Source organism: Ranitomeya variabilis, chromosome 4 (assembly GCF_051348905.1).
Source record: "Ranitomeya variabilis isolate aRanVar5 chromosome 4, aRanVar5.hap1, whole genome shotgun sequence".
In the NCBI taxonomy this organism is placed as follows: Eukaryota; Metazoa; Chordata; class Amphibia; order Anura; family Dendrobatidae; genus Ranitomeya; species Ranitomeya variabilis.
Window position 1 is genome coordinate 375,296,084 of NC_135235.1, and position 26,212 is coordinate 375,322,295.

Below are 26,212 nucleotides of genomic sequence, written 5' to 3' on the forward strand. Positions count from 1 at the left end.
GTTTGGTCCGTTCCAGTCTACTCCTTTTCAGCTCCATGTCTCCAGTCCCTCCAGAGTGTTCGTCTCCATTGTTCTCTTTCTGATGTTCGGTAGTCTTCTCTGTGGTTCTCAGTCTCGGCCTTCTGTTCCTAGTCCATCCTTGCTTGTGTCTCCTATCTCCTGTCCCCAGGTACCAGCTTCTGCGGCAATAGTCTCCCTTGGGCCTGCCCCTGATGCTCTCTGTATTGGGGGATGGCCCACTAGGTCAGCTCACCCTTGGGAGGTTCGTTGTCTCGGTCCTGCGGGTTCACCCTAGGAGTTCCACAAGTCTCACACACAGACGTTACAGTACAGTCAGGTCATGTACCCTGCTGGTACGCCGTCCTCAACTCTAAAGGAACTCCTGTTTCTTCGGGAGAATCAGACCAGGATCATGTCATTCTTGAAAACTTTGGAGTCCCGCCTCTCGGCTTTTCAGGCTTCCGATCCTGGGAGCGCTTCGCAGCTGGCTGGTCTCCAGCAAGAACTCACCCAGCAGAGTGATACCCAGGCCCATATCCTAAATTTTATGGCGTCAGTGGATGATCGTCTTCGTGCCCTCCAGTCTTCCACCTCTGTTCCTGCCCAGGCCTCTGTCCCTCATCCGTTGTCTCGCTTGGCTAAACCTCCGCGGTACAGTGGGGATCCTAAATTGTGTAGAGGGTTTCTAAACCAATGCCAACTACACTTTGAGCTGCTGCCTATGCAGTACCCCACTGACCGAGCTAAGGTGGCCTTTGTGGTCTCGCATTTAGAGGGAGAGGCCTTAGCCTGGGTAAACCCGCTCTCAGAACGTGATGTTCCTCTTGTCTCTCAACTCTCTACCTTTCTTGACACTTTTCGTAAGGTATTTGATGAACCGGGTCGCTTGGCTTCTACCACTGAGTCACTCTTTAACCTCCTCCAGGGTACACTTTCTGTGGGTCAATATGCCATCCGATTCCATACCCTGTCGTCTGAATTAGGTTGGAACAATGAGGCTTTGTTGGGAGCTTTTTGGTGAGGACTCTCGGCCCGAATTAAGGACGAACTGGTGGGTCGGGACTCTCCGACTTCTTTGGAGGATCTTATCTCCCTGGCAACCCATATTGATTTACGCTTCCAAGAGCGTTCCCATGAGTCCGCTAAAGAGAGGAGATTTCCCTGTCTCACCTCGGCTACCCGGAGTCCCTCCCGTTTGCGCCCTGTGACAACTTCTGCTTCTCTGGAACCCATGCAGGTGGATCGACTCAAGCCAGTGGAGCAGCATCGGAGAGAGAGACTCACACAAGGTCTTTGCTTCTATTGTGGGAGTGCATCCCATTTTCTGCGTACCTGTCCCCTCAGGCAGGGAAATACCTCCACCTAGGACTGGTAAGAGAGGCCTCCCTAGGTGACTCTGAATCCTCTCAACCTCTAACTCTTTCTGTTCTTTTGCATCTGGGTTCTAACCATTTTTCTTAATTAGCCTACATAGATTCCGGTGCGGCTTGAAACTTCATCCAACTCGAGGCGGTTAGGAGACTACAGATCCCTGTCAGATCCCTGGAGACTCCCCGGCAGATTGCTTCGGTCGACGGCCAACCTCTGCGGGAGTCCATTAGTCTGGTCACCGAGGAATTGGAACTTCAGATCGGAATCTTGCACCAAGAGAGAATAGTCTTCTACGTGTTGCCTTCATTGTCCCACACAACTCTTCTTGGACTTCCTTGGTTGCGGACTCATGAACCGTTTTTAGACTGGCGGTCTGGTGACATATTGCATTGGGGAATGTTTTGTCAGAATAAGTGCTTGCTTACCATTTTGCCAAAGAACTCTTCTCGACCAATTTCGGAGTCTCCGGATTTACCTTCTACCTACTGGTCTTTTGCGGACATCTTCAATAAAAGAGAGGCGGAGATCCTGCCCCCGCATCGTCCATATGACTGCCAAATCGATCTTGTTCCAGATTCTACTCCGCCCAGAGGCCGTATTTACCCATTGTCTCCCACTGAGACTCAAGCTATGTCCGAATATATCCGGGAAAATTTAGCCAAAGGCTTTGTTCGCAAGTCCTCCTCTCCTGCAGGCGCTGGTTTCTTCTTCGTCAAGAAGAAAGATGGGTCCCTCCGTCCCTGTATAGACTGCCGGAGTCTCAACAATCTCACGATAAAAACAAGTACCCACTTCCTGTCATTCCGGAGCTGTTCGACCGTCTCAGGGGAGCGAGAATCATCACTGAATTGGATCTTCGCGGGGTCTACAATCTTATTCATATCCGTCCCGGAGATGAGTTGAAGACTGCCTTCAACACCTGGGACGGCCACTATGAGTATTTGGTCATGCCCTTCGGTTTGTGTAATGCTCCCGCAGTGTTCCAGGAGTTTGTGAGTGATGTCTTCCGGAACCTACTCTATACATGTGTGGTGGTATACTTAGACGATATTCTTGTGTTTTCTCCAGATCACTGTCACGTCTGTGGATACTCACCTGTCCGTCACCTGCCCTCGGCGCATCTCCGATGGGTTTCCTTGCCGCTCTCTGTCTCTCTTCCTGGGGTCGCGGCGCGTCAGCGCTTCGTGCATGCGCGGTCGCGCTTCTCCCATCGCTAAGCCTCCTGGGAGGTCGTGACCCACTGGCTCCGCCTCATCATGGCGGCGCCCATCCACTATTTCTTCCCAGCTTCTGCACCGGTAAGACGTCTGGTTATCTATTACGCTTACGCTAGCCTCTGCTGGTGTATCCTTTGGTCCCTGGCTCCGTTCCTCTACTTGCCCTGCTAGTCCCTTGTGTCTTCCTGGTTCCTCAGCCTAGTCTTTCCCGTGGTCTGTCCATGTCTGCCCAATGCCCTTGCTTTACCTGCTCTGTGGGTCTTCCGTATGTGTCCTGTGTTTAGCCGTGCCTCCTCTTTGTCTCTGCCAGTTCTGCTCTGTGTCTTCTCTGAGTCTCTGTTGTCCTACATTCGCTCATACATACCTGTTCCGTTTATCCCAGTCTGTTCTTGCCCTCTAATCTCCTCTCCACCTAGGTCAGCATCGGACCATCGCTCCGCCTCTGGTTCCTCTAGTCCTATCTGCCTCCCGTTTACCAAGTACCCGTTGGTTCTCTCTCTATAGTTGTTTCCGTGGTACCTCAGTCTCTTCCCTCTTTTTATTCACCCATAGACGCCCCTTTGGTTCCAGCCGTGGTGGTTTCATCCCCCTTGGGCCTGCACCTAACGCTCCCTGTATGGGGGGTGGTTCCATTGCGTCCACTCACCCTTGGGGGCTCTAGAGCTCTAACCCAGAGGGTCCACTTTCGGGTGTTTTCTGCAAGTCCTAACAATCTCTCTACCCACAGAAGAGATGTCTGCCAAGTCCTATTATGTATTAGAGAGAACCATCTTTATGCCAAACTCGAGAAGTGCGTCTTCGAACAAACTACTCTACCGTTCCTGGGATTTATCATCTCTGACTCTAAACTACGTATGGATGTGGGAAAAGTGTCTGCCATGCTCAACTGGCCTCGTCCCCAGGGAGTTAAGGCGATCCAACACTTCCTTGGTTTCACTAACTACTACCGGCAGTTTATCCCATACTTTTCCACTCTGGTCAGTTCAATCTCCGCTCTGACTCGCAAGGGGGTCAACCCTCACGTCTGGACTCCTGAAGCCAAAAACGCTTTCCGGTCCTTGAAACAAGCCTTTGCCTCTGCCACCGTACTCCGTCGTTCTAGAGGTAGATGCATCTGCCACCGGAGCCGGTGAGGTTCTTTCTCAGACATCTTCCTCCGGACGGCTGGACACCTGTGGCTTCTTTTCTAAGATGTTCTCTGCCTCGGAGAGGAACTATGCCATTGGTGACAAGGAACTGCTGGCTATCAAGTTGGCGTTGGAGGAGTGGTGTTATTTGTTGGAAGGAGCTGTACACCCTTTCAAGATCTACACTGATCACAAGAATTTGACATATATTCGTTCTGCACAAAGACTTAATCCTCGACAAGCCAGGTGGTCGCTATTCTTTGCCCGATTTAACTTTGAACTACATTTCTGTCCCGGGAATAAGAACTTCAAAGCAGATGCCTTATCCAGGTATTTTCTAACAGCCGATGTTGAGGAGGAACCTTCGCACATCGTGGATCCCAGCAAAATCATTTTGGTAGCTTCTGTTAGCATGTCTTCCATGCCTCCGGGTAAGACTTTTGTTCAAGAAAGCAAGAGGAGGCAAGTTTTGCATTGGGGTCATGCCTCCAAGCTGGCAGGTCATGTCGGATTCAAGAAAACTTTTACTCTCGTATCGCGCTATTACTGGTGGCCATCTCTTCTTCAAGACGTCTGAAGTTTTTTCACCTCCTGTCCCTCTTGTGCCAAAAATAAGGTTCCTAGACACCTACCCTCTGGTCTTTTGCACCCGCTTCCGGTTCCCTCAGCTCCTTGGCAACACATAGCAATGGATTTCATTACTGATCTGCCTTGGTCTTCTGGTCATACAGTTATCTTTGTAGTTGTGGATCGATTTTCCAAGATGGCTCATTTCATCTCTCTGCCTGGATTACACTCTGCTCCCGAATTGGCAAGAGTCTTCATCACCGATGTTTTTCGGATTCACGGCTTTATAGTTTCTGACAGAGGGGTCCAGTTCTCCTCACGCTTCTGGCGAGCCCTATGCAAGCTGATGGATGTTACACTAGACTTCTTCTCTGCCTACCATCTTCAAACTAATGGTCAGGCTAGGGTATGAATCAGATCCTGGTGACTTATCTCTGTCATTTTTCCAATGTTCACCAGAATGATTGGTCCAGCTTGCTCCCGTGGGCTGAGTTCGCATACAACAATCACACCAGTGACTACTCTTCCAAGTCGCCCTTCTTTATCGTTTACGGATAGCATCCGGGTGTCCCTCTGCCGGTACTCCTTGTCTCGGGTGTGCCATCGGCCGATCTTCTGTCCAAGGAGTTCTCCAGGGTCTGGCAGGAGACCAAGATCGCACTAGAACAGGCACGAGACAGGATTAAAAGACATGCTGATAAAAGGCGACTGGATCCTCCGTCTTACCAGCCTGGAGGTAAGGTGAGGTTATCTTCCAGATTCATCTGTCTAAAGATTCCCTCATATAAACTGTACATCGGTCCATTTGAGGTCTTAGCCCGTATCAACGATGTTGCCTACAAATTAAAGTTACCTGCCTCGCTTCGCATTCCCAATTCTTTCCACATTTCTCTTTTGAAACCTGTCGTACTCAATCAATTCCACGCTTCCACTGATCACTCACCTCAGCCTGTTTCTGCACAGGATGTCTTTGAAGTTAACGACATTCTTGCTGTTAAGAGGTTTAAAGGTAAAACCTTCTTTTTGGTTGATTGGAAAGGCTTTGGTCCCGAGGAGAGGTCTTGGGAGCCCCGTGAAAATATACACGCCCCTCAAATTTTGGCTAGGTTTCTTGCTAGTCTTAGGAAGAGGGGGCGTAAGGAGGAGAGTACTGTCACATCACCTCTTCCTGCCGACGTGCCTGCCGCTGCCTTCCCTGATTCCCAGTATACTTACTTGTCTCGGCGCGCTCCTGGAGTGTGCGCGCGTCACCCGACGTCCTCTCTTCCTGTTTCACCGTCGGTCCCTGGATCTCGTCGGGAGTGAGTGCACATCTCTCACCCCAGTCTCAGCAGCGCAAGCGCACCTCCTCGGTCTGGCCTGCGGTCGCTGCGTTCCTCCACTATGATCCTGGAGGATCCTGACCTGGAAGTCCTGCCACACACATCCTATTTCAGGTAGCCTCTTCCTCTGCTCCATGCCTGTCAATTGTGCTTCACGTTTGATATATGTCCCACGTTTCATGCGCTCTCTTGTTTTCTCTCCTGCCTGCATTGCCTCGTGCGCTACCGTGTATCTTGCGTCTTCCTTCCCTGTGTTCTCTTCATCTCCTTTCCTAGTTTGGTCCGTTCCAGTCTACTCCTTTTCAGCTCTGTGTCTCCAGTCCCTCCAGAGTGTTTGTCTACGTCGTTCTCTTTCTGATGTTCGGTAGCCTTCCCTGTGATTCCCAGTCTCGGCCTTCTGTTCCTAGTCTGTCCTTGCTTGTGTCTCCTATCTCCTGTCCCCGGGTATCAGCTTCCACGGCAATAGTCTCCCTTGGGCCTGCCCCTGATGCTCCCTGTATTGGGGGTGGCCCACTAGGTCAGCTCACCCTTGGGAGGTTCATTGTCGCGGTCCTGCAGGTTCACCCTAGGAGTTCCACAAGTCTCACACACAGACGTTACAATTAGTTTCTCTCCTTGAGAGCCATAACTTTGGCTGCCTCAAATGTACAAATGGTGAATATACACATGGCGATTTGTAACCAAGATTTAAATACTGTATACCCAATGCATTCAGACAATCACATAGCTGCATTTCTTGTAAAACATTTACAGATGTGACAGACAATGCTCATAGAGACACAATCTTGAGAAATATTTGTTTATTCACTTCACAAACAGTTATAAGCCTCTAAATGTTTGCTGTTTGTCATTGTAAAACATTAAGGTTTACTGAAGCTATGCCGGTGGTGGTTTGATCTAAATCCTTGTGGCTTTTATTTTCTAGGGGTTTATGGCCCCTTGTCTGATGACTCCATGATATCTCAGTTTCATCAAACCTTGAAAAGTGGCCACTTGAAGGTCTGGGTGAAACTAGAGTTACAACATAGTGTAAATCACTATAAAAGACCAGAGAAACATGACTAAGACAGATTCCAAAACTGGGGTACCTGTACATGTACAGTATGCTAATACCTGCATAATTGGGGACGCCCATGCAGTGTAGGTACCATTTTTTTGTGACTATAAGACGCACTTTTGTTCCCCCAAATTTTTGGGGAAAATGGGGGGTGCGTCTTACAATCCGAATCTGTGTGCTGTGTTGTAGAGAAGGGGAGCTCTGGAGTGGTGTCAGGGGGCTTGAGTGGGCTGGCTGTGGGCTGCAGAGACAGCAGGAGGTCCTGTGCTCCCGCTCATTAGCCTCATGTAATATTCACTGCACCTGCTGTCCATCATCTTGGTGCTGAAGCTGCCCGAGTTGATTCACAGGGGAGCAGCGAATATTACATGTGCCTGCATCTGCCCCCTCCCATCATGGATATGGCCCCATCACTCTTATATGCCCCCCTGTGCTGCTGGCAGGCACATGATAAAATAACAAACACTTAACTCACCTTCCAATGATGGCTCCCTGCTCACAGCTCCTTTGTTGTGCTTCCTGTGTCTGTGCTGACATCTGATCATGTGATCGGCACAGCACAGTGATGACAGCTGTGAGCACGGAGCCATCATCTGAAGGTAAGTTAAGTGTTTGTTATTTTATCATGTGTCTGCCAGCAGCACTGGGGGCATGTGTCTTCCAGCAGCACAGGGGGCATGTGTCTTCCCGCAGCACAGGGGGGGCATGCATCTGCCAGCAGCACAGGGGGAGCATGTGTCTGCCAGCTGCACAGGGGGGAATATAGTGACCGGGGGCCTGTACCTGCCAGCAGCACTGGGGGGCATATTCTGACCGGGGGGCATGTCCCTGCCAGCAGCACAAGGGGACATATTGTGACCAGGGGGGCATGTGCCTGCCAGCACAGGGGGGCATATAGTGACCTGGGGGGCATGTGCCTGCCAGCACAGGGGGGCATATAGTGACCCGGGGGGCATGTGCCTGCCAGCAGCACAAGGGGGCATATAGTGACCGGGGGCATGTGTCTGCCAGTAGTACAGGGGGGCATATAGTGACCAGGAGGGCATGTGCCTGACAGCAGCACAGGGGGGCATGTGCCAGCACAAGGATGGGGGTTATATAGATACCAGGATGAGGGAAATATGATTTGTAAGACGCACACTGGTATTATAAGACAGACCCCCATTTAACAAAAAAAATATTTTTTTCTCTTTTTCTTTACCAAATTTGGGGGTGCGTCTTATATTCAGGTGCATCTTATAAAGCGAAAAATACTGTAATCTCCCAGGGGTTCTCTGCCTTGGTGTTGCTTCTCTTATATTCCAGATGGATGATGTTTAAAAGCTTCTTGGTGATGATCTAAGTATACTGTATGTAGTTAATCTTCATATATACATAATCACTATATTTATTTAATCCTTATATGTACTTATTAACCTGTGTATGTTAACATATACAAAAGTGTACGCACTCACATTATTCACTCATACTATTCCTTGAATTTTGTATTTTGCAATAAAATTGTGTTGTATTGCAAGTATTAGCCTTTTTTTAAAGCTGTATCTGAACCTTAGTGTTAAAAAAATTTCAAATAAAATTGCCAAATTCTCCTGTAAATAATTGTGCAAAGAGGGAACCATCATACCATTAAAAAATACAAGTGGATTTTCATGGGCCCATCCAGTATGTGGGTTCAAAGGCGTAATGGGGTGCATATGACTGACTATGCAGCAGGGCTGGTCTTGCTGCCAATGTGTAAAACAAAGGAGTACGGGAGTACAAAATGCATATTGTGAAGTGGATTTTCATGGGCCCTTCCAGTATGTGGTTTCCAAGGCCTAATGTGGTGTATATCACTGACTATGCAGCAGGGCTGGCCTTGTTGCCAGTGTGTAAAACAAAGGAGTACGGAGTACAATATGCATATTGTGAAGTGGATTTTCAGGGGCCCATCCAGTCCAGTATGTGGGTTCCAAGGTCTAATGGGGTGCATACGACTGAATATGCAGCAGGGCTGGCCTTGCTACCAATGTGTAAAACAAAGGAGTATGGGAGTACAAAATGCATATTGTGAAGTGGATTTTCATGGGCCCATCCAGTATGTTGGTTCCAAGGCCTAATGGGATGCATATGACTGACTATGCAGCAGGGCTGGTCTTGCTGCCAATGTGTAAAACAAAGGAGTACAGGAGTACAAAATGCATATTGTGAAGTGGATTTTCATGGGCCCATCCAGTATGTGGGTTCAAGGGCTTATTGGGGTGCATATGAATTGGTAGCAGGGCAGGCCTTGTATTCAATGCAGCACTTTTTCAGGAGTCCCCCTGGGCATCTTATGAAAGGGGTATTGTTGTGCGTCGTAATTCTTGGCAGCCCATTCACTCACAGCATAGGCTACAACAGCTTAGGAGACCCACTGTTTCATAATGGCCCTTTAAGAAGATTAATGCCGCCTGATGCACCAGTAAAAATAGGCTCTGTGACTTTAAGAGTCCCTCCTTCTTAAATGAAAGAAGATGGGTCTGCTTATGTATCACACACCACATGGCCAGCTAGGGTTGTTAAATGTTACAATGACATTTCCCAGTGAATGCATTTGTAGTGGTTGAAAGCCATGTTAAAGTTGAAAAACGCTTTAGAAACGCTGCGTCTGAACTAAGCCTACGTGGCGGAGGACATTTTCGGTCTGGGGTTAAATATTTGGCCTTACAGGCAAGTCATTAAACTGCAAATGATGTACCTTGACAAATTTCCAATCAAAACCCGTTTTGGTTTAGTTTTAATGTGTTTTTTGTGGCACCGGGAAAAATGGCATGAATCTCTGAAAAAATTATTAAAGCTGTGAACTAGGAGTCAGGAATGCTTCCAGGGGCGATCCCCAGGATGTCCCTGTGTCATTTAAACAGTGTTTCCATCATTTTCAGATGTTTTTAGACCTTAAAGGGACCTCCGGGGGGATCGCGGTAAAATTACTCGGATCTCCCATAGACCTACATTGGGCTCGTTGTTCTGGCCGAGTACCTGAGTATACCAATCTGCTCAACCCGAGCAACGAGCACCCGTGCATTTTAGTGCTCGCTTATCACTTATAATGGCCCTATGTATTGCTCTATAAAGTACAATGGCCCCATATATATATATATATATATTGCTCCATACAGTATATAATGGCCCCCACATAATGCTCCATACAGTATAATGGGCCCTATATATTGCTCCATACAGAATTTAATAGCCCCCCAAATATTGCTCCAAACAGTATATAATGGGCCCCATATAACGCTGCATGCAAAAAAAATCAAATCCTCCCCTTCCCTTCTTTTCCTGCAGGTCCGGTATCTGCAGCGTCCTCTGACTCTCCAGTGCTCAGCACAGAGGGCGTGGCATCATTGCTCTCTCTGCCCTAAGATATCACAGAGTAAGGAGCTGCTGAAGACACTGGAGCTGTGGAGAATGAAGAGGGGTGAGTACTGAGGGGGGCCCAGTGCCAGCCCTGATCTTCACAGCAGATCAGGTCTGCGTGCGTGCGCCCCTGTCTCCTAGGCTTTTAAAGGTCCCCTACTCCTAACACTTTTTTTTCTTCCTTAATCTTCTCTCTCTCTGACCCACCAGACATTTCACCGGTAACCCGCCAGTCCAGTCTGACCCTGTGTGGGGGTGAGATGTCAAAATTAGCTAAGGAATTTCTATCTGCACATAGTGGAAAGGGATGAAATGCTTAAAGGAGAGTGACATAACTTCTAATGTGGTGTACTTAATTATTTGTACTAAACGTCCAACTGGGGTCTGTATGTAGGGGAGACAGGGCAGAAACTGAGAACAAGGATGGACTCTCATACGCCATACAATAAGAGAAAAAAGAGTGGATCTACCTGTGGCAATACATTTCTGTCTCCCCAATCATAGCATTATGGACATGAAATTACTTGTATAAAATGGTAACTTCAAATCTCAGAGATACAGAAGAGTATGGGAATATAAGCTGATGATGACCTTTGACACTCTCAGTGCGGAATGAATGTGTCCCAGGGATTTATGTCTTTTTACATCAACTAAGGAATTTGCTCCTCAGACCATGTGGGGTCATCATAACAGAACCAGACCCCAATCAGAGGACAATAAAACATTCCTAATCTATGAACTGTTCCAATATTTATAGACATAACTGTTTATCACTCACTCTTGTAGATTGTGAGCCTTCGCGGGCAGGGTCCTCACTCCTCCTGTACCAGTTATGACTTGTATTGTTTAAGATTATTGTACTTGTTTTTATTATGTATACCCCTCCTCACATGTAAAGCGCCATGGAATAAATGGCGCTATAACAATAAATAATAATAATAATAATAATAATGGTAATTCTGCTACATGTCACCTGTCTTATCTATGGCATTTTTCTGTGATGTGTTGTACATAAATATGTGATTCTTCAGAATTTCTTTTAGTCTATGGCTGATGAAGAGACCTGAGTAGTCTCAAAAGCTTGCAATTTGTTACCATCTTTTCAGTTAGGCTACGTTCACATTTGCGGTCTGCGCCGCAGCGTCGGGCGCCGCAGCGTTGCCGCATGCGTCATGCGCCCCTATATTTAACATGGGGGCGCATGGACATGCGTCGCACTTGCGTTTTGCGCCGCATGCGTCCCTGCGGCGCCCGCGTCCGGGCGCAGAGGACGCAGCAAGTTGCATTTTTGCTGCGTCCAAAATCAATGAAAAAAAGGAAGCATGCTGCGCAAAACGCAGCGTTGTGCATGCGTTTTGCTGCGTTTTTGTTTGCGTTGTGCGTTGCGGCGCCGACGCTGCGGCGCACAACGCAAATGTGAACGTAGCCTTAGCCATTAAAAAATATCAACCACTGAGGACTCTCAATTCTAAATATTATTCAACACTCAAATGAACTTATCATTCTTTTCTTTCCTGTTGGATGCAATTTGAATCAAGTAGAAAAGCTCTACATTCTTTAGTGTTATTGGACGAATAAAAAGAAACCATATACTTCCATGTGTTCTTTATTACAGTACTGTACAAGTCAGAGGAAGTGTGGGGACATGCAGTAGCCATAACCAGGAGCCTTTAATGTGAGATTACATTTTCTAGACTTGTACAATGCAGCTAAAAATTAGGCCCATGTTTAGCAGTCTGAACATCCACAAAGTTATTTTTATTTCTTGCATTTCCAAAGCAGAAGGTACTGTTAGCCTCATTTTAGCATATGTAAATACTAAGTATTTTAGTTTCATATTGTGTTTGCTGTTAGGATAGAAACGTGAATGTAGCTTATTAATAATAAGGCAACTGGTAAAAATTCCAGTATGAAAATAGAATTTTGTGCTTCATTTATCGAAAACATTTTCCACATATGTAAAAAATAAGAATCATATTTTTCACAAACTTTCATACATTTTTGTGATGATAATCTAAATATACGGTATATGGGGCCCAATTTATCATTTGCAATTTTTTGAAGTCACTTTTCTTTTTTTTCTTGTGGTATTCGCTGATGGGCTTTGTGCTACATTAAATTCTTCAAAATGTCACACACAGCTCATGAATTTGGCACAAACAAAATGCACTTTTTTTGTCTTTAACCAGTTTTAACAAAACTGTGCCATATTGAAAACAACTCCAGAAATCTTAATCCAGGGACGTAACTGAGATGTGCAAAGAAAATTTGACATATGGTAAAAGTTGCATTTTATGAATTTGTCTAAAATATCTGTAAAAGCAAAGTTGTCACGGTAAATAATGACTTAAAAAAAGACACCTTAAAAGTGGTGCAAATAGTATAGAGAATATAAATGCAAAAGCAGGAAAAAAATGACGCAAATTATTCCAGAAAACTGAAGAAATGTTTCCCCAAGCAGCAGTCAGCGTCAATCATGCTACTGTATTTGTTACAATGATTCCTATTAAAGCATAGAACATCTCCAAATAGAAGAGTGCAATTCCATCTCAAGCTGTTGCAGCTGCTGCAGGAACCCACGATTGGGAGCAATACAACGGCGCTCAGAGACATGGCGGATGGCATCTACTAAGGAAAACCCTTGGAAGATCATTAGGTAGGCAAGAATCAATGTAGCAGAGCGACTTTTTCCCAGAACACAATGTACAAGAACTTTTCCTGTAAAGAAAGGTTTATATTTTAGTACATATCTCTCACCATAGTAGAATTCCTTATACTTGAGTTTTTTAATATTCATGTTTGGCAGCAGATAAATAACTTGATTATATCTATTAGTCCACTGAAAAATAAAAATTATGAGGATATTTAATCTCATCCATTATGTGAGTGAGAGCTAACTACCTTAAAAGGAATTTGTCAGTAGGATGAGCCCTTCTAAGCCATCTATATGGCCATGCAGGTTATAGGAAGCTGAATAAAAAATCTCTTTATTAGGGATGAGCAAACGTGCTTGGTGATACTAGATTATCAATAGAGTATCTGGGTGCTCGGATGTGCTTGGCACTCGAGTATTGGCTGGTGCTCGGATTTGAACTTGAATCTCCGTTCACATGTTTGGCACCTGTTACACAGCCAATAAAAATGTGATGATTGCCTGCCAGTCACTGTAATGACATAGCCATCTTGGTATCATATTACTATGATTGGCTGTTCGCATTAGGTTACTAGAGGTTATAAAAGGACAGGCGCCGCCATGCTCAGCTCACTGACGCCATTGCACAGCTCAGAGACAGTTCTGTTTGGAGGGAGAGAACAGTTATCCAGGCCTGTATTTGCACTGTTTAACAAATCAGAGTCCTCTAGTGTTGATACTGGCACTGATGCTGAACCTTCATACTAACAGTCCTTCTAAGGGCTAATCTTCGCTTTGCTGTCAGTATAAGATTCATTCTTCATTTAGCCTAGGGACAGTTGCAGGAGCCTCTGGGCAGGGATTGGGGCTTTACAGTACGTTGCTAAATATATACAGTGGGGAAAAAAGTATTTTAGTCAGCCACCAATTATGTAAGTTCTCCCACTTAAAAAGATGAGAGAGGCCTGTAATTGACATCATAGGTAGACCACAACTATGAGAGTCAAAATTGAGAAAACAAATCCAGAAAATCACCTTGTCTGATTTGGCAAGATTTATTTTTGAATATTATGGTGGAAAATAAATATTTGGTTGTAGAGAGGAGAGCCAAGATAACGGTCTCGCTTGCATGTCTGGGCCAGAACTGTCAGGGCTATCACCATTGTTGCAGGGGAAAGAGATTTCTGACCGGAGCTGGTCAGGACACCTGAGTTATGGGGGTGGGTTCAACATAAATAGCTGTCTGAGCGGGAAGACGGGACTATTGACGGGGAATGCGCTTGTGAGCAGTTAGACGGTTGACTCCTTCTCGACGGACCCACGCCAGCTAGCTGCGCCTGTATTCCTGGCTAGCAAGACTGCCGACACATTCTACCCTCAGCCTAGAGACACTTCCTCACAGGGTAGTGACCAGGATAGAGCGCATACCTTAGCTCCGTTCACCATCGCGGAGGCACCGCTTAGGCCCATTCTTGCGGTGCCTGCTGAGGACTGGCCTGTGCCTGTGGCTGTGCCAGCTGGACTGTGTGCTTCTACTGCCACCTTGCCTACTGAGCTTTCTGCTTCTTTCACTGTACTGCCAACCATCATCTCTAACCCATCGTGTGCCCGGATCAGAGACCACTAGCCAAAGGACAGGGAGGATTTGTCATCACAAGGACACCAGATCGGAGATATCTCGCGCTGCCTGTGGCGCCGCAGAGGGATCTTCTAGCCACCTCCCTCCACCACACAGAGAATGATAAGTTAACCTGTATTTACCTTCTGCATTTGACTTTGCCCATCCGCAAGTTTACACCCTTTACCCCCCTGCTTGTAATATCTCTGTTTGATAAAAAAGAACCTGTTAACCCTTGCTCTGCCTCCTGTTTGTCTCTGCATCCTACACATCTGCTAGCATACTACACTTGGCATAGTCAGCAGGATGCAGTCCAATAGCATGCAGGTGGCAGACCAAGCAGTGAGGGGTGTCCTCAGGACTAGCCTTTCCCTGGAGGCCATGCTGAGCAATTTGCCCAAATTCACGGGAAGCAACACTATGCTGTGGAGCTGGGCTGAATGCCTTAAAGACATGATGAGAATGCACCCTATGACCCCTGTGCTGGAGGCTGAGGTGGCCATTATGGCACTGGATGGAGAAGCCAGGGATTCAGTAATGTTACGGACCCCACTAGACTGGAATACCTTTAACAAGGTGTTACAGATCTTGGGGGAGACTCATGGAGACCCCACAGACATAGGGGAACTGAGAACACGTCTTTTAGCAGAATGCAGAGGGAGAGGGAGACTGTAACCCAATATATGAATGCACAGATGGGAAGGGGAGTAGGACCCACAGACATAATGTTATGAGACTTCCTAGTGACAGGTTTGCAAGACATGCTGATGAAACAAGCTCTGCAAGAACGTGTGCGAGTTAACCCCCATATGACGTTCCCTAAAGTAGGGAGTGAAACATGCATGCGTGAACAGGAGCAGGGGGTGACAGTCCCGGTGGGAAGGTTCAGAGTGTGGGGGTGTCTGCTAATGCCATTACTGAACCCCAATGGGTGGAAGAACTGAGGAGAGAACTTCTGAGAGTGAAAGTAGAACTGGCTGACATAAAGAAGAGAACAGAGGCTACCAGTAATTCTCCAGAGAGCAGGGAAGGCCCAGAGCTCTGCCGTGACTCCAGAATGCTTTGCCAGCTGAGGCCCATCACTTGTTACAACTGTGGAGAGAGCGAACACATCACACGGGAGTGCAGCCGCCGAGGAAGAATGAAGTCTCGCCACCCGTTAAACTAGAGGGCTCTGAGCCGAGGGAACACCGTCCGGAGCCAGAACAGGTGAGGAAGAGTAGTGGAAGTCCTGCAAGATTAGTGTCAACATGCCCCCTAATATGGGCAGAAATGGACGGACATGCAGTGCGATGCCTGGTGGACACGGGCTCACAGGTGACAACGTTGCTCAGAAGCCTACTTCCGGTGACATTTTCCCAGAGCAAAATGGCCTGAATGGGACCCTGTGTGTTGTGAATTCTGTTTGTGGGCTCCCTCTGGTGGCTACGGGTGGTACTGGCTGACTTCTGTCTTTTATTTCCAGTGCACCTGTTCCCATCAGGAATTGGGAGTTTTCTATATAGTCTGGCTTCTCAGTCATTTACTTGCCGGCTATCAATGTTACCAGAGCTCCTCTGTTACTTGCTACCTGCTCCAAAGTCTGCTGATTCAGATAAGTTGGATCATCTGTACCTTTTGTGCATTTTTGTCCAGCGTGCTTTTACTTTGAATCTTGCTGCTGGAAGCTCTAGTGAACTGAAATGACCACTCCGGTGTCATGAGTTGATACCGGAGTTTAAAGTTATTTCAGGATGGTATTTTGTAGGGTTTTGAGTTGACCGCGAAGTCCACTTTTGTATTTTCTGCTTTCTAGTTAGTGGGCCTCTCTTTGCTGAACCTGTATTCATACTACGTATGTGTTTTCCTCTTAACTAACCGTCATTATATGTTGGGGGCTACTATCACTTTGGGGTTTTCTCTGGAGGCAAGCCAGGTCTGTGTTTCCTCTACTAGGGGTAGCTAGATCTCCGGCTGGTGCGAGACGTCTAGGGATAAAACGCAGGCACGTTCCCCGGCTATTGGTAGTTGCGCGTGAGGTTCAGCATCGCGGTCAGCTTAGATTCCATCTTCCTAGAGCTAGTCCTGTTTTTGCCTATGTCCCTGCCATTGGGAACCATGACAGTATAGCCGGCCTAACTGTGTTAAAAGTATTGGCTGAAGAAGGAGAGAAAAGAAGTTTCTGACACCTTTTTTTTTTTTTTTTTTTTTTTACTCTGAAGTCTGTCTAGCCATAATTGCAGTCTGCTGCTTTTCCCTCCTCTTAATCCCTGAATGGCTCAGATCTCAGCTGCTGAGAAATGGATATCCAGAGTTTAGCTTCAAATCTGAATAATCTTGCTTTTAAGGTTCAAAATATACAAGATTTTGTCATACATGCTCCTATGTCTGAACCTAAAATTCCTATACCAGAGTTTTTTTCTGGAGATAGATCTCGTTTTTTGAATTTTAAGCACAATTGTAAATTGTATCTTTCTCTGAGATCTCACTCCGCTGGAAACCCCGCTCAGCAGGTTAAGATTGTTATTTCCTTGCTGCGGGATGACCCCCAGAATTGGGCATTTGCATTGGCGCCAGGGGATCCTGCGCTGCTCAATGTGGATGCGTTTTTTCTGGCGCTGGGGTTGCTCTATGAGGAACCTAATTTGGAGATTCAGGCTGAAAAAGCCTTGATAGCCCTCTCTCAAGGGCATGATGAAGCTGAAATATATTGTCAAAAATTTCGAAAATGGTCTGTGCTTACTCAGTGGAATGAGTGCGCCCTGGCGGCGAATTTCAGAGAGGGCCTCTCTGATGCCGTTAAAGATGTCATGGTGGGGTTTCCTACGCCCACAGGTCTGAATGAGTCCATGACAATGGCAATTCAGATTGACCGGCGTTTACGGGAGCGCAAACCTGTGCACCATTTGGCGGTGTCTTCTGAGCAGGCACCGGAGAATATGCAATGTGATAGAATTCTGTCCAGAAGTGAGCGGCAGAATTATAGGCGTGGAAATGGGTTGTGCTTCTATTGTGGCGATTCTGCTCATGTTATATCAGCATGCTCTAAACGCACAAAAAAGGTTGATAAGTCTTTTGCAGTTAGCACTTTGCAGTCTAAGTTTATTTTGTCTGTGACTTTTATTTGTTCGTTATCATCTATTACCGTGAATGCCTATGTGGACTCTGGCGCCGCCCTGAGTCTTATGGATTGGTCCTTTGCCAGGCGCTGTGGGTTTAGTCTAGAGTCTCTGGAAGTCCCCATTCCTTTGAAGGGTATTGATTCCACACCATTGGCTAGGAATAAACCTCAATACTGGACACAAGTGACTATGTGTATGACTCCAGACCATCAGGAGGTGATTCGATTCCTTGTGTTGCATAACTTGCATGATGTTTTAGTGCTTGGATTGCCATGGTTACAAACTCATAACCCAGTTCTTGACTGGAAAACAATGTCCGTATTAAGCTGGGGATGTCAGGGGGCTCATGGGGAAGTACCTTTGGTTTCCATTGCTTCATCTACTCCCTCTGAGGTTCCGGCATTTTTGGCTGACTACTGTGATGTTTTTGAGGAGCCTAAACTTAGTTCGCTCCCTCCTCACAGGGATTGCGATTGTGCTATAGATTTGATTCCTGGCAGCAAATTTCCTAAGGGTCGTTTGTTCAATCTGTCTGTGCCAGAGCATGCTGCTATGCGAGAGTATATTAAGGAGTCCTTGGAAAAGGGACATATCCATCCATCCTCATCCCCTTTAGGAGCAGGTTTTTTTTTTGTGGGTAAAAAAGACGGTTCCCTGAGGCCTTGTATTGATTATCGGCTGTTGAATAAGATTACTGTCAAATATCAGTATCCTTTGCCACTGTTGACTGATTTGTTTGCTCGTATTAAGGGGGCAAGGTGGTTCTCCAAGATTGATCTTCGGGGTGCGTATAATTTGGTGCAGATAAAGCAGGGAGATGAGTGGAAAACTGCATTTAATACGCCCGAGGGCCATTTTGAGTATTTAGTAATGCCTTTTGGTCTTTCTAATGCCCCTTCAGTCTTTCAGTCCTTTATGCACAATATTTTCCGTGAATATCTGGATAAATTTATGATTGTGTATTTGGATGATATTTTGATTTTTTCTGATGACTGGGAGTCGCATTTTCAACAGGTCAGGAAGGTTTTTCAGGTTTTGCGGGCCAATTCTTTGTTTGTAAAGGGTTCAAAGTGTATTTTTGGGGTTCAGAAGATCTCTTTTTTGGGGTACATTTTTTCCCCTTCTTCTATTGAGATGGATCCTGTCAAGGTTCGGGCTATTTGTGATTGGACGCAACCTACTTCTCTTAAGAGTCTTCAGAAGTTCTTGGGCTTTGCTAATTTCTATCGTCGATTTATAACGGGTTTTTCAAGTGTTGTTAAACCTCTAACGGATTTGACTAAGAAGGGTGCTGATGTTGCCAATTGGTCCTCGGCTGCTGTGGAGGCCTTTCGGGAGCTTAAGCGCCGCTTTTCTTCTGCCCCTGTGTTGCGCCAGCCTGATGTTTCACTTCCTTTTCAGGTCGAAGTTGATGCTTCCGAGATCGGAGCGGGGGCGGTTTTGTCGCAGAGAAGTTCCGATTGCTCGGGGATGAGACCATGTGCGTTCTTTTCTCGAAAATTTTCGCCCGCCGAGCGAAATTATGATGTTGGAAATCGGGAGCTCTTGGCTATGAAGTGGGCCTTTGAGGAGTGGCGTCATTGGCTTGAGGGTGCTAGGCATCAGGTGGTGGTCTTGACTGATCACAAGAATCTGATTTACCTTGAGTCTGCCAGGCGTCTGAATCCTAGACAGGCGCGCTGGTCGTTGTTTTTCTCTCGGTTTAATTTTGTGGTCTCATATCTACCAGGTTCAAAAAATGTAAAGGCAGATGCCCTTTCTAGGAGTTTTGAGCCTGACTCCCCTGGTGATTCTGAGCCTACGGGTATCCTTAAGGATGGGGTGATATTGTCTGCTGTCTCTCCAGACTTGCGACGTGCTTTGCAGGAGTTTCAGGCGGATAGGCCTGATCGTTGTCCGCCTGGGAGACTGTTTGTTCCAGATGAGTGGACCAGTAGAGTTATCTTGGAAGTTCATTCTTCTGCGTTGGCAGGCCACCCTGGAATCTTTGGTACCAGAGATTTGGTGGCCAGGTCCTTTTGGTGGCCTTCCCTGTCTCGGGATGTGCGTACTTTTGTACAGTCTTGTGATGTTTGTGCTCGGGCCAAGCCTTGCTGTTCTCGGGCTAGTGGATTGTTGTTGCCCTTGCCTATTCCGAAGAGGCCTTGGACGCACATCTCTATGGACTTTATTTCGGATCTCCCGGTTTCTCAGAAAATGTCCGTCATCTGGGTGGTGTGTGACCGTTTTTCTAAAATGGTTCATTTGGTACCCTTGCCCAAGTTGCCTTCTTCATCTGAGTTGGTCCCTCTATTTTTTCAGAACGTGGTTCGTTTACATGGTATTCCGGAAAACATCGTTTCTGATAGGGGATCCCAATTTGTGTCTAGATTTTGGCGGGCGTTCTGTGCCAGGATGGGCATTGATTTGTCTTTTTCGTCTGCATTCCACCCTCAGACGAATGGACAGACAGAGCGAACTAATCAGACCTTGGAGACTTATTTGAGGTGTTTTGTGTCTGCTGATCAGGATGACTGGGTCGCCTTTTTGCCGTTGGCAGAGTTTGCCCTTAATAATCGGGCTAGTTCTGCCACTCTGGTTTCTCCTTTCTTTTGCAATTCGGGGTTTCACCCTCGTTTTTCATCTGGCCAGGTGGAATCTTCGGATTGCCCTGGAGTGGACACGATGGTGGATAGACTGCACCGGATTTGGAGTCATGTGGTGGACAACTTGAAGTTGTCCCAGGAGAAGGCTCAGCAGTTTGCTAATCGTCGTCGTCGTGTTGGTCATCGTCTTCGTGTTGGGGACTTGGTGAGGTTATCTTCTCGTTTTGTCCCTATGAAGGTCTCTTCTCCTAAGTTTAAACCTCGGTTCATAGGTCCTTATAAGATTTTGGAGATTCTTAATCCTGTATCGTTTCGTTTGGACCTACCAGCATCTTTCACTATTCATAATGTCTTCCATCGGTCGTTGTTGCGGAGGTACGAGGTGCCGGTTGTTCCTTCTGTTGAGCCTCCTGCTCCTGTGCTGGTGCAGGGTGAATTGGAGTATGTTGTGGAGAAGATTTTGGACTCTTGCGTTTCCAGACGGAGACTTCAATATTTGGTTAAACGGAAGGGATACGGTCAGGAAGATAATTCTTGGGTGACTGCCTCTGATGTTCATGCCTCTGATTTGGTTCACGCCTTTCATAGGGCTCATCCAGATCGCCCTGGTGGTTCTCATGAGGGTTCGGTGCCCCCTCCTCAAGGGGGGGGTACTGTTGTGAATTCTGTTTGTGGGCTCCCTCTGGTGGCTACTGGTGGTACTGGCTGACTTCTGTCTTTTATTTCCAGTGCACCTGTTCCCATCAGGAAATGGGAGTTTTCTATATAGTCTGGCTTCTCAGTCATTTACTTGCCGGCTATCAATGTTACCAGAGCTCCTCTGTTACTTGCTACCTGCTCCAAAGTCTGCTGATTCAGATAAGTTGGATCATCTGTACCTTTTGTGCATTTTTGTCCAGCGTGCTTTTATTTTGAATCTTGCTGCTGGAAGCTCTAGTGAACTGAAATGACCACTCCGGTGTCATGAGTTGATACCGGAGTTTAAAGTTATTTCAGGATGGTATTTTGTAGGGTTTTGAGTTGACCGCGAAGTCCACTTTTGTATTTTCTGCTTTCTAGTTAGTGGGCCTCTCTTTGCTGAACCTGTATTCATACTACGTATGTGTTTTCCTCTTAACTAACCGTCATTATATGTTGGGGGCTACTATCACTTTGGGGTTTTCTCTGGAGGCAAGCCAGGTCTGTGTTTCCTCTACTAGGGGTAGATAGATCTCCGGCTGGTGCGAGACGTCTAGGGATAAAACGCAGGCACGTTCCCCGGCTATTGGTAGTTGCGCGTGAGGTTCAGCATCGCGGTCAGCTTAGATTCCATCTTCCTAGAGCTAGTCCTGTTTTTGCCTATGTCCCTGCCATTGGGAACCATGACACCTGTGATAAAGTTATAAAGTTAATGGTGGCCAACCAACTGCCCATCCCAGTCACTGGGGTGGTATAGATGCAAGTGTCTATCTGTGGGAAAGACCTGAGATGGAAAGGCGTTTTACTGACACAGGGAGAAGTGAGTAATGGACCCACTGTCACCTTGGGGATGAATGTGCTGAAGGAGTTTGGAAGTCTCCTCATCAAAGAGCCTTCTAACGAAACTCTAAAACAGTGGGGCCCACATACACTGCAGAGAAGAATTTTCCAACAACTAGTACGAGTGGCACAGGTACAGGAGTCTAGTTGTGAGGGAGAAGTGTTAGGAAAGGTAATCGTCCCGGCCCCCACCAAAATTGTTCTTCCACCAGGACAAACAGTACTGTCCCTGCCTGTTCGTGCCTGTGTCCCCTTGGAGGGGGTTGAGGTCCAAATTGAATCATTTTCTCCAGAACAACTACCCACGGGGCGCCTAGTGGCGCATACATTAGCCATTGTATGGGAAGGGACTGTTCCTGTGTGGTGCATCAACTTAGGAGATCAGGACATTACTGGTGTTCCCAGAAGTGTGATGGCCCAAATAATGAATCTACCTGAGGAAATAATGCCCCCCCAAACAGTGCAATTGGAGATACAACTTGGAGACCCCTGAAATGTATCAGTAAACTCCGTTTCCACGTCAGAACCTCTTTACATCAAGGAGGGCCGACCTATACTGGAACGAATGTGGACTGAGCTGGCCGAAGTCAAACCCACTCAGGTGCAAAAGGTAGAAGCTCTGCTGGGAAGGTATAAAGACGTTTTCGCCCTCCACGAGGATGATTTTGGATGCACCACAGCCACTACGCATGAAATACCAACTGGGAGCACTGCGCCCATAAGAGAGCGTTACCGACAAATTCCCCCACAGTTATACTAGGAAGTGAAGAGCATGTTGAATCAAATGTTGCAAGCTGGCTTTATTAGAGAGAGCCAGAGTCCATGGGCTGCTCCAATTGTGTTAGTATGGAAGAAAGACGGCACCTTACGTTTTTGTGTGGATTACTGAAAACGCCTGTAGAGTGAGGGACTCGTACCCGTTACCCCGGATTGAGGAGTGCCTGTCTGCTTGGGGAAAGCCAGGTTCTTTTCTACACTGGACCTCGTCAGCGGCTACTGGCAAGTCCCCATATCTGAGCAAGATCGAGCAAAGACTGCCTTCATTCTTCCCATGGGCCTGTACGAGTTCAACTGCATGCTGTTTGGCTTAGCCAATGCTCCTGGAACTTTTCAACATCTCATGGAGAGGTGCCTAGAGGATTTGAACTTTGAGTCGACGCTCATCTACGTGGACGACATAATAGACTTTGCGGCTTCATTCGAGGAACATCTGCAATGCCTGGAATAAGTGTTGGCCGGCCTTCAAAAACACGGACTAAAGGTTAAGCCCCAGAAGTGCCATTTGTTCCACACGCAAATTGAATACCTGGGCCATGTCATTTCAGCCGAAGGGGTAGAACCCTCCAGAGAGAAGGTCGCGTGATTCAAAACTGGCCCACTCCAGAGACAATGAAAGATGTGCAGGTGTTCCTAGGACTGACCGGTTATTACAGGCGGTTTGTGAAGAATTTCACTCGACAGGCAAAGCCCTTACAGGAACTGTTGAAAAAGGTACCCTCAGGTGCCAAGAACTGGAAGATCTGCTGGAAGGAGCCCCAAGAAGAAGCCTTTCAAGATCCATAAAAGGCACTCACTGAAGCTCCTCCTGGCTTATGCAGATTTCTCTCAACAGTTCATTCTCCACACTGACGGGAGTCTGCCGGGACTTCAAGCTGTGTTGTCACAGATGCAGGACGGAAGAGAGAGGGTGATCGCTTATGCAAGTCCGTCCATTTACGAAACGCAATCCGGACAATTACAGTTCTTTCAAGTTGTAGCTGTTGGCATTGGTGTGGGCTATGACAGAGAGATTTGCAGAATATTTGTCTGGCTCCAAAGTGCATACTGATAACAACCTGCTTGTGCACCTGGAGAACGCGAGACTGGGGGACCTGGAACCACGATGGGTGGCCAGAATGGTGAAATTTCGCTATAAGATTGCCTATAGAAGAGGGGCAGAAAATACCCATGCCAATTCCCTGTCCAAGAGGAAGAGTACTAGACCCGAGCGGGACAGAGATGAAGAGCTAGAAGAGGATGAAGTCCCTAGATTCCGGAGGTCCACCTGGAAGGTGGAGGCAACGCAGGGGCAAAAACATTCTTCAGTCCAAGATGGTTTACTGGGACATACTCGAGACGAGTGGGTTCAACTTCAACAGGAAGATGGTGAACTGGCTTTATTAAGACACTGTGTGGCTTCTCGGAGACTTCCCAGCTTGACAGAAAGAGGTACTTTGTCCCTGGATGTGTTGCGGATCCTATGGCAATGGGAACAACTGCGGATGAAAAATCGCTTGTTATATTGGAAAATGCAACTGTGGACAGAGCAGAATGTGCACTGGCAAGTCCTCGTTCCAACAACGTCATTGTCTGAAATTTCTGTCGCTGCACATGAGCAAGGAGCCCATTTTGGTCCAGAAAAAACCTTCCAATGGCTACAACAGTTCATCTTCTACCCCCCGTTGAAGTTGAAAGTCGACGAGGACTGTAAAAATTGTGAGACATGTGAACTGGCTAAGCTGCCGGAGCAGAAGTCTCCCGTTCAGCCCATTGTAAGCTCTGCTCCTCTGGAACTCTTGACAATAGACTATCTAACCATCGGCCGGGCTCATCAGGGCTATGAACATTGCCTGGTAATGGTGGATCACTTCACAAAATTTGCCGTGATGACTCCAACCCGGAATCAGACTGCAGAGTCCGCTGTATACACAATATGTAAAAACTTCATCCAACCCTATGGGTATTCGAAGATAATTCACTCCAATCAGGGAGCTTGTTTCTTGGGAAGAGTAATGTATGAATTGCACCACCTGTACTGGATTGACAAGTCCCACACCACACCGTACCATCCTCAGGGTAATATTGCCTGTGAACGATTTAACCGTACACTGATTCAGATACTAAGAACTCCAGAGGAAGATGGAAAGGCCTGGTGGCCAGAATACATTCCTGAACTGGTGTGGGTATATAATAATCGAGTACATCTAACCACGGGATATACACCTTACTCTCTTCTGTTTAGCCAAAAAGGAAAAGGAATCACCGAGTTGGCACTGGACCCAGAAGAGGACTTTCCATGGACGGGGGTGTCCTCCTGGGTTTGGGAACATCGACACCACCTGCAGACCCTACACCGGTTGGTCCAGACCAGATTACAGGAGCTGGTACATGCAGAAAAGACCCCATCCGGAGCAACAGAGTTTTGAGCTGGAGATCGTGTCTTAGTGCGGGAGAAGCGCCCTCGAAACAAGCTGGAAAATCGTTGGGAGAAAGAACCGTATCAGGTGAAGAGAACAGTTAGTCCAGAAGAACCTGTCTACTAAGTCCAGCCTGAAGGAGAGGAAGATGCCCCCACTCGAACTCTTCACTGGAATATGCTCCAACCCTGCCTGTATAAGAATCCTGTCCTAGTAGAAGAGGAGCCCGAGACTCCAGAGATGGTCCATATGCCAGTGGAAGAAGAGGACGAAGTAGAGAGTGAAGGATCAAGATCCAAGAGGTTGGAACCAGAGAATACGGACTCACCTATGGCTCTTCCATCACAGCCGGATTCAACCCCACAAGAGAGCTCCACTGCTTTTCCTGATCTGAGACGCCCCTTAACGAACAACAGCTGGCAAGCCCCCGATCGCTATGACCAAGAACATTTTATCTGGCAAAAATAAAGGGAAGACAGTCACACACTCCTCGAAGAGTCTCACCCATGGAATGGCGAGGAAAAAGAGCGGGGGAGTGAAGGGAGGAGAGCCAAGCTAACGACCTCTCTTGCGTGTCTGGGCCAGAACTGTTGGGGTTGTCACCATTGTTGCAGGGGGAAGAGATTTCTGACCAGAGCAGTTCAGGACACCTGACTGATGGGGGCGGGTCCGACTTAAATAGCTATCTGAGCTGGAAGACAGGACTCTTGGCGGGGAATGCGCTTGTGAGTAGTTAAATGGTTGACTCCTTCTCAATGGACCCGCGCCAGCTAGCTGCACATGTATTACCGGCTAGTGAGACTGCCGACACATCCTACCTTGAAACCAGAGAGACTTCGGCACTGGGTCATTACCAGGATAGAGTGCATACCTTTGCTCCGCTCGCCGTCTCGGAGGCTTCGCTTAGTCCCATCCTTGCGGTGCCTGCTGAGGACAAGCCCGTGCCTGTGTCCACTAGACTGTGTGCTTCTACTGTGGCCTTGCCTACTGAACTTTCTGCTTCTTTCACTGTGTTACCGACCATCATCTCTACCGCATTGTGTGCCTGGATCAGGAGACCACGTGCCAAAGGACCCGGAGAATTCATCATCGCAAGGAGACAGTGCATCGCCCTTCCGCGGGACTGGATCGGAGACATCTCGTGCCACCTGAAGCGCCGCCGAGGGATCTTCCAACCATCTCCCTCCACCACACAGAGACTGATAAGTTAACCTGTTTTTACCTTCTGCATTTGACTTTTCCCATCTGAAAGTTTTACACCCTTTACCCCCTGCTTCTAATATCTCTGTTAACCCTTGCTCTGCCTCCTGTGTGTCACTATGCACTACACCACGCACCTGAAGCATACTACATGGTCACCTAAAAACATGCAAGATTTCTGGCTCTCACAGACCTGTAGTCTAGTTAGTAGTTCACAGAGTATTTTGTGCTTTGTGTTACATTTTTTGGCACATAACAATGCAAAAAATGCATTCAAAATTTATTCTGGATTCAGTTAGTCATCCATAGAGTAATATGTGCTATCTGATACATGTCAGTA

At 47.1% G+C, this 26,212-nt stretch overlaps 1 protein-coding gene across 1 annotated transcript in view; it reads right to left on the minus strand.

Moving 5' to 3' along the window:
• Positions 1-11,615: 11,615 nt before the first annotated feature.
• LOC143764795 (dual specificity protein phosphatase 13A-like) overlaps positions 11,616-26,212 on the minus strand; it is a 49,155-nt gene continuing 34,558 nt past the window's right edge. Inside the window, exon 3 of the mRNA XM_077250765.1 lies at positions 11,616-12,760. Within this exon, the coding sequence (XP_077106880.1) occupies positions 12,549-12,760 (212 nt within the window). The 3' untranslated portion in view covers positions 11,616-12,548. The remainder of the gene's footprint in view (positions 12,761-26,212) is intronic.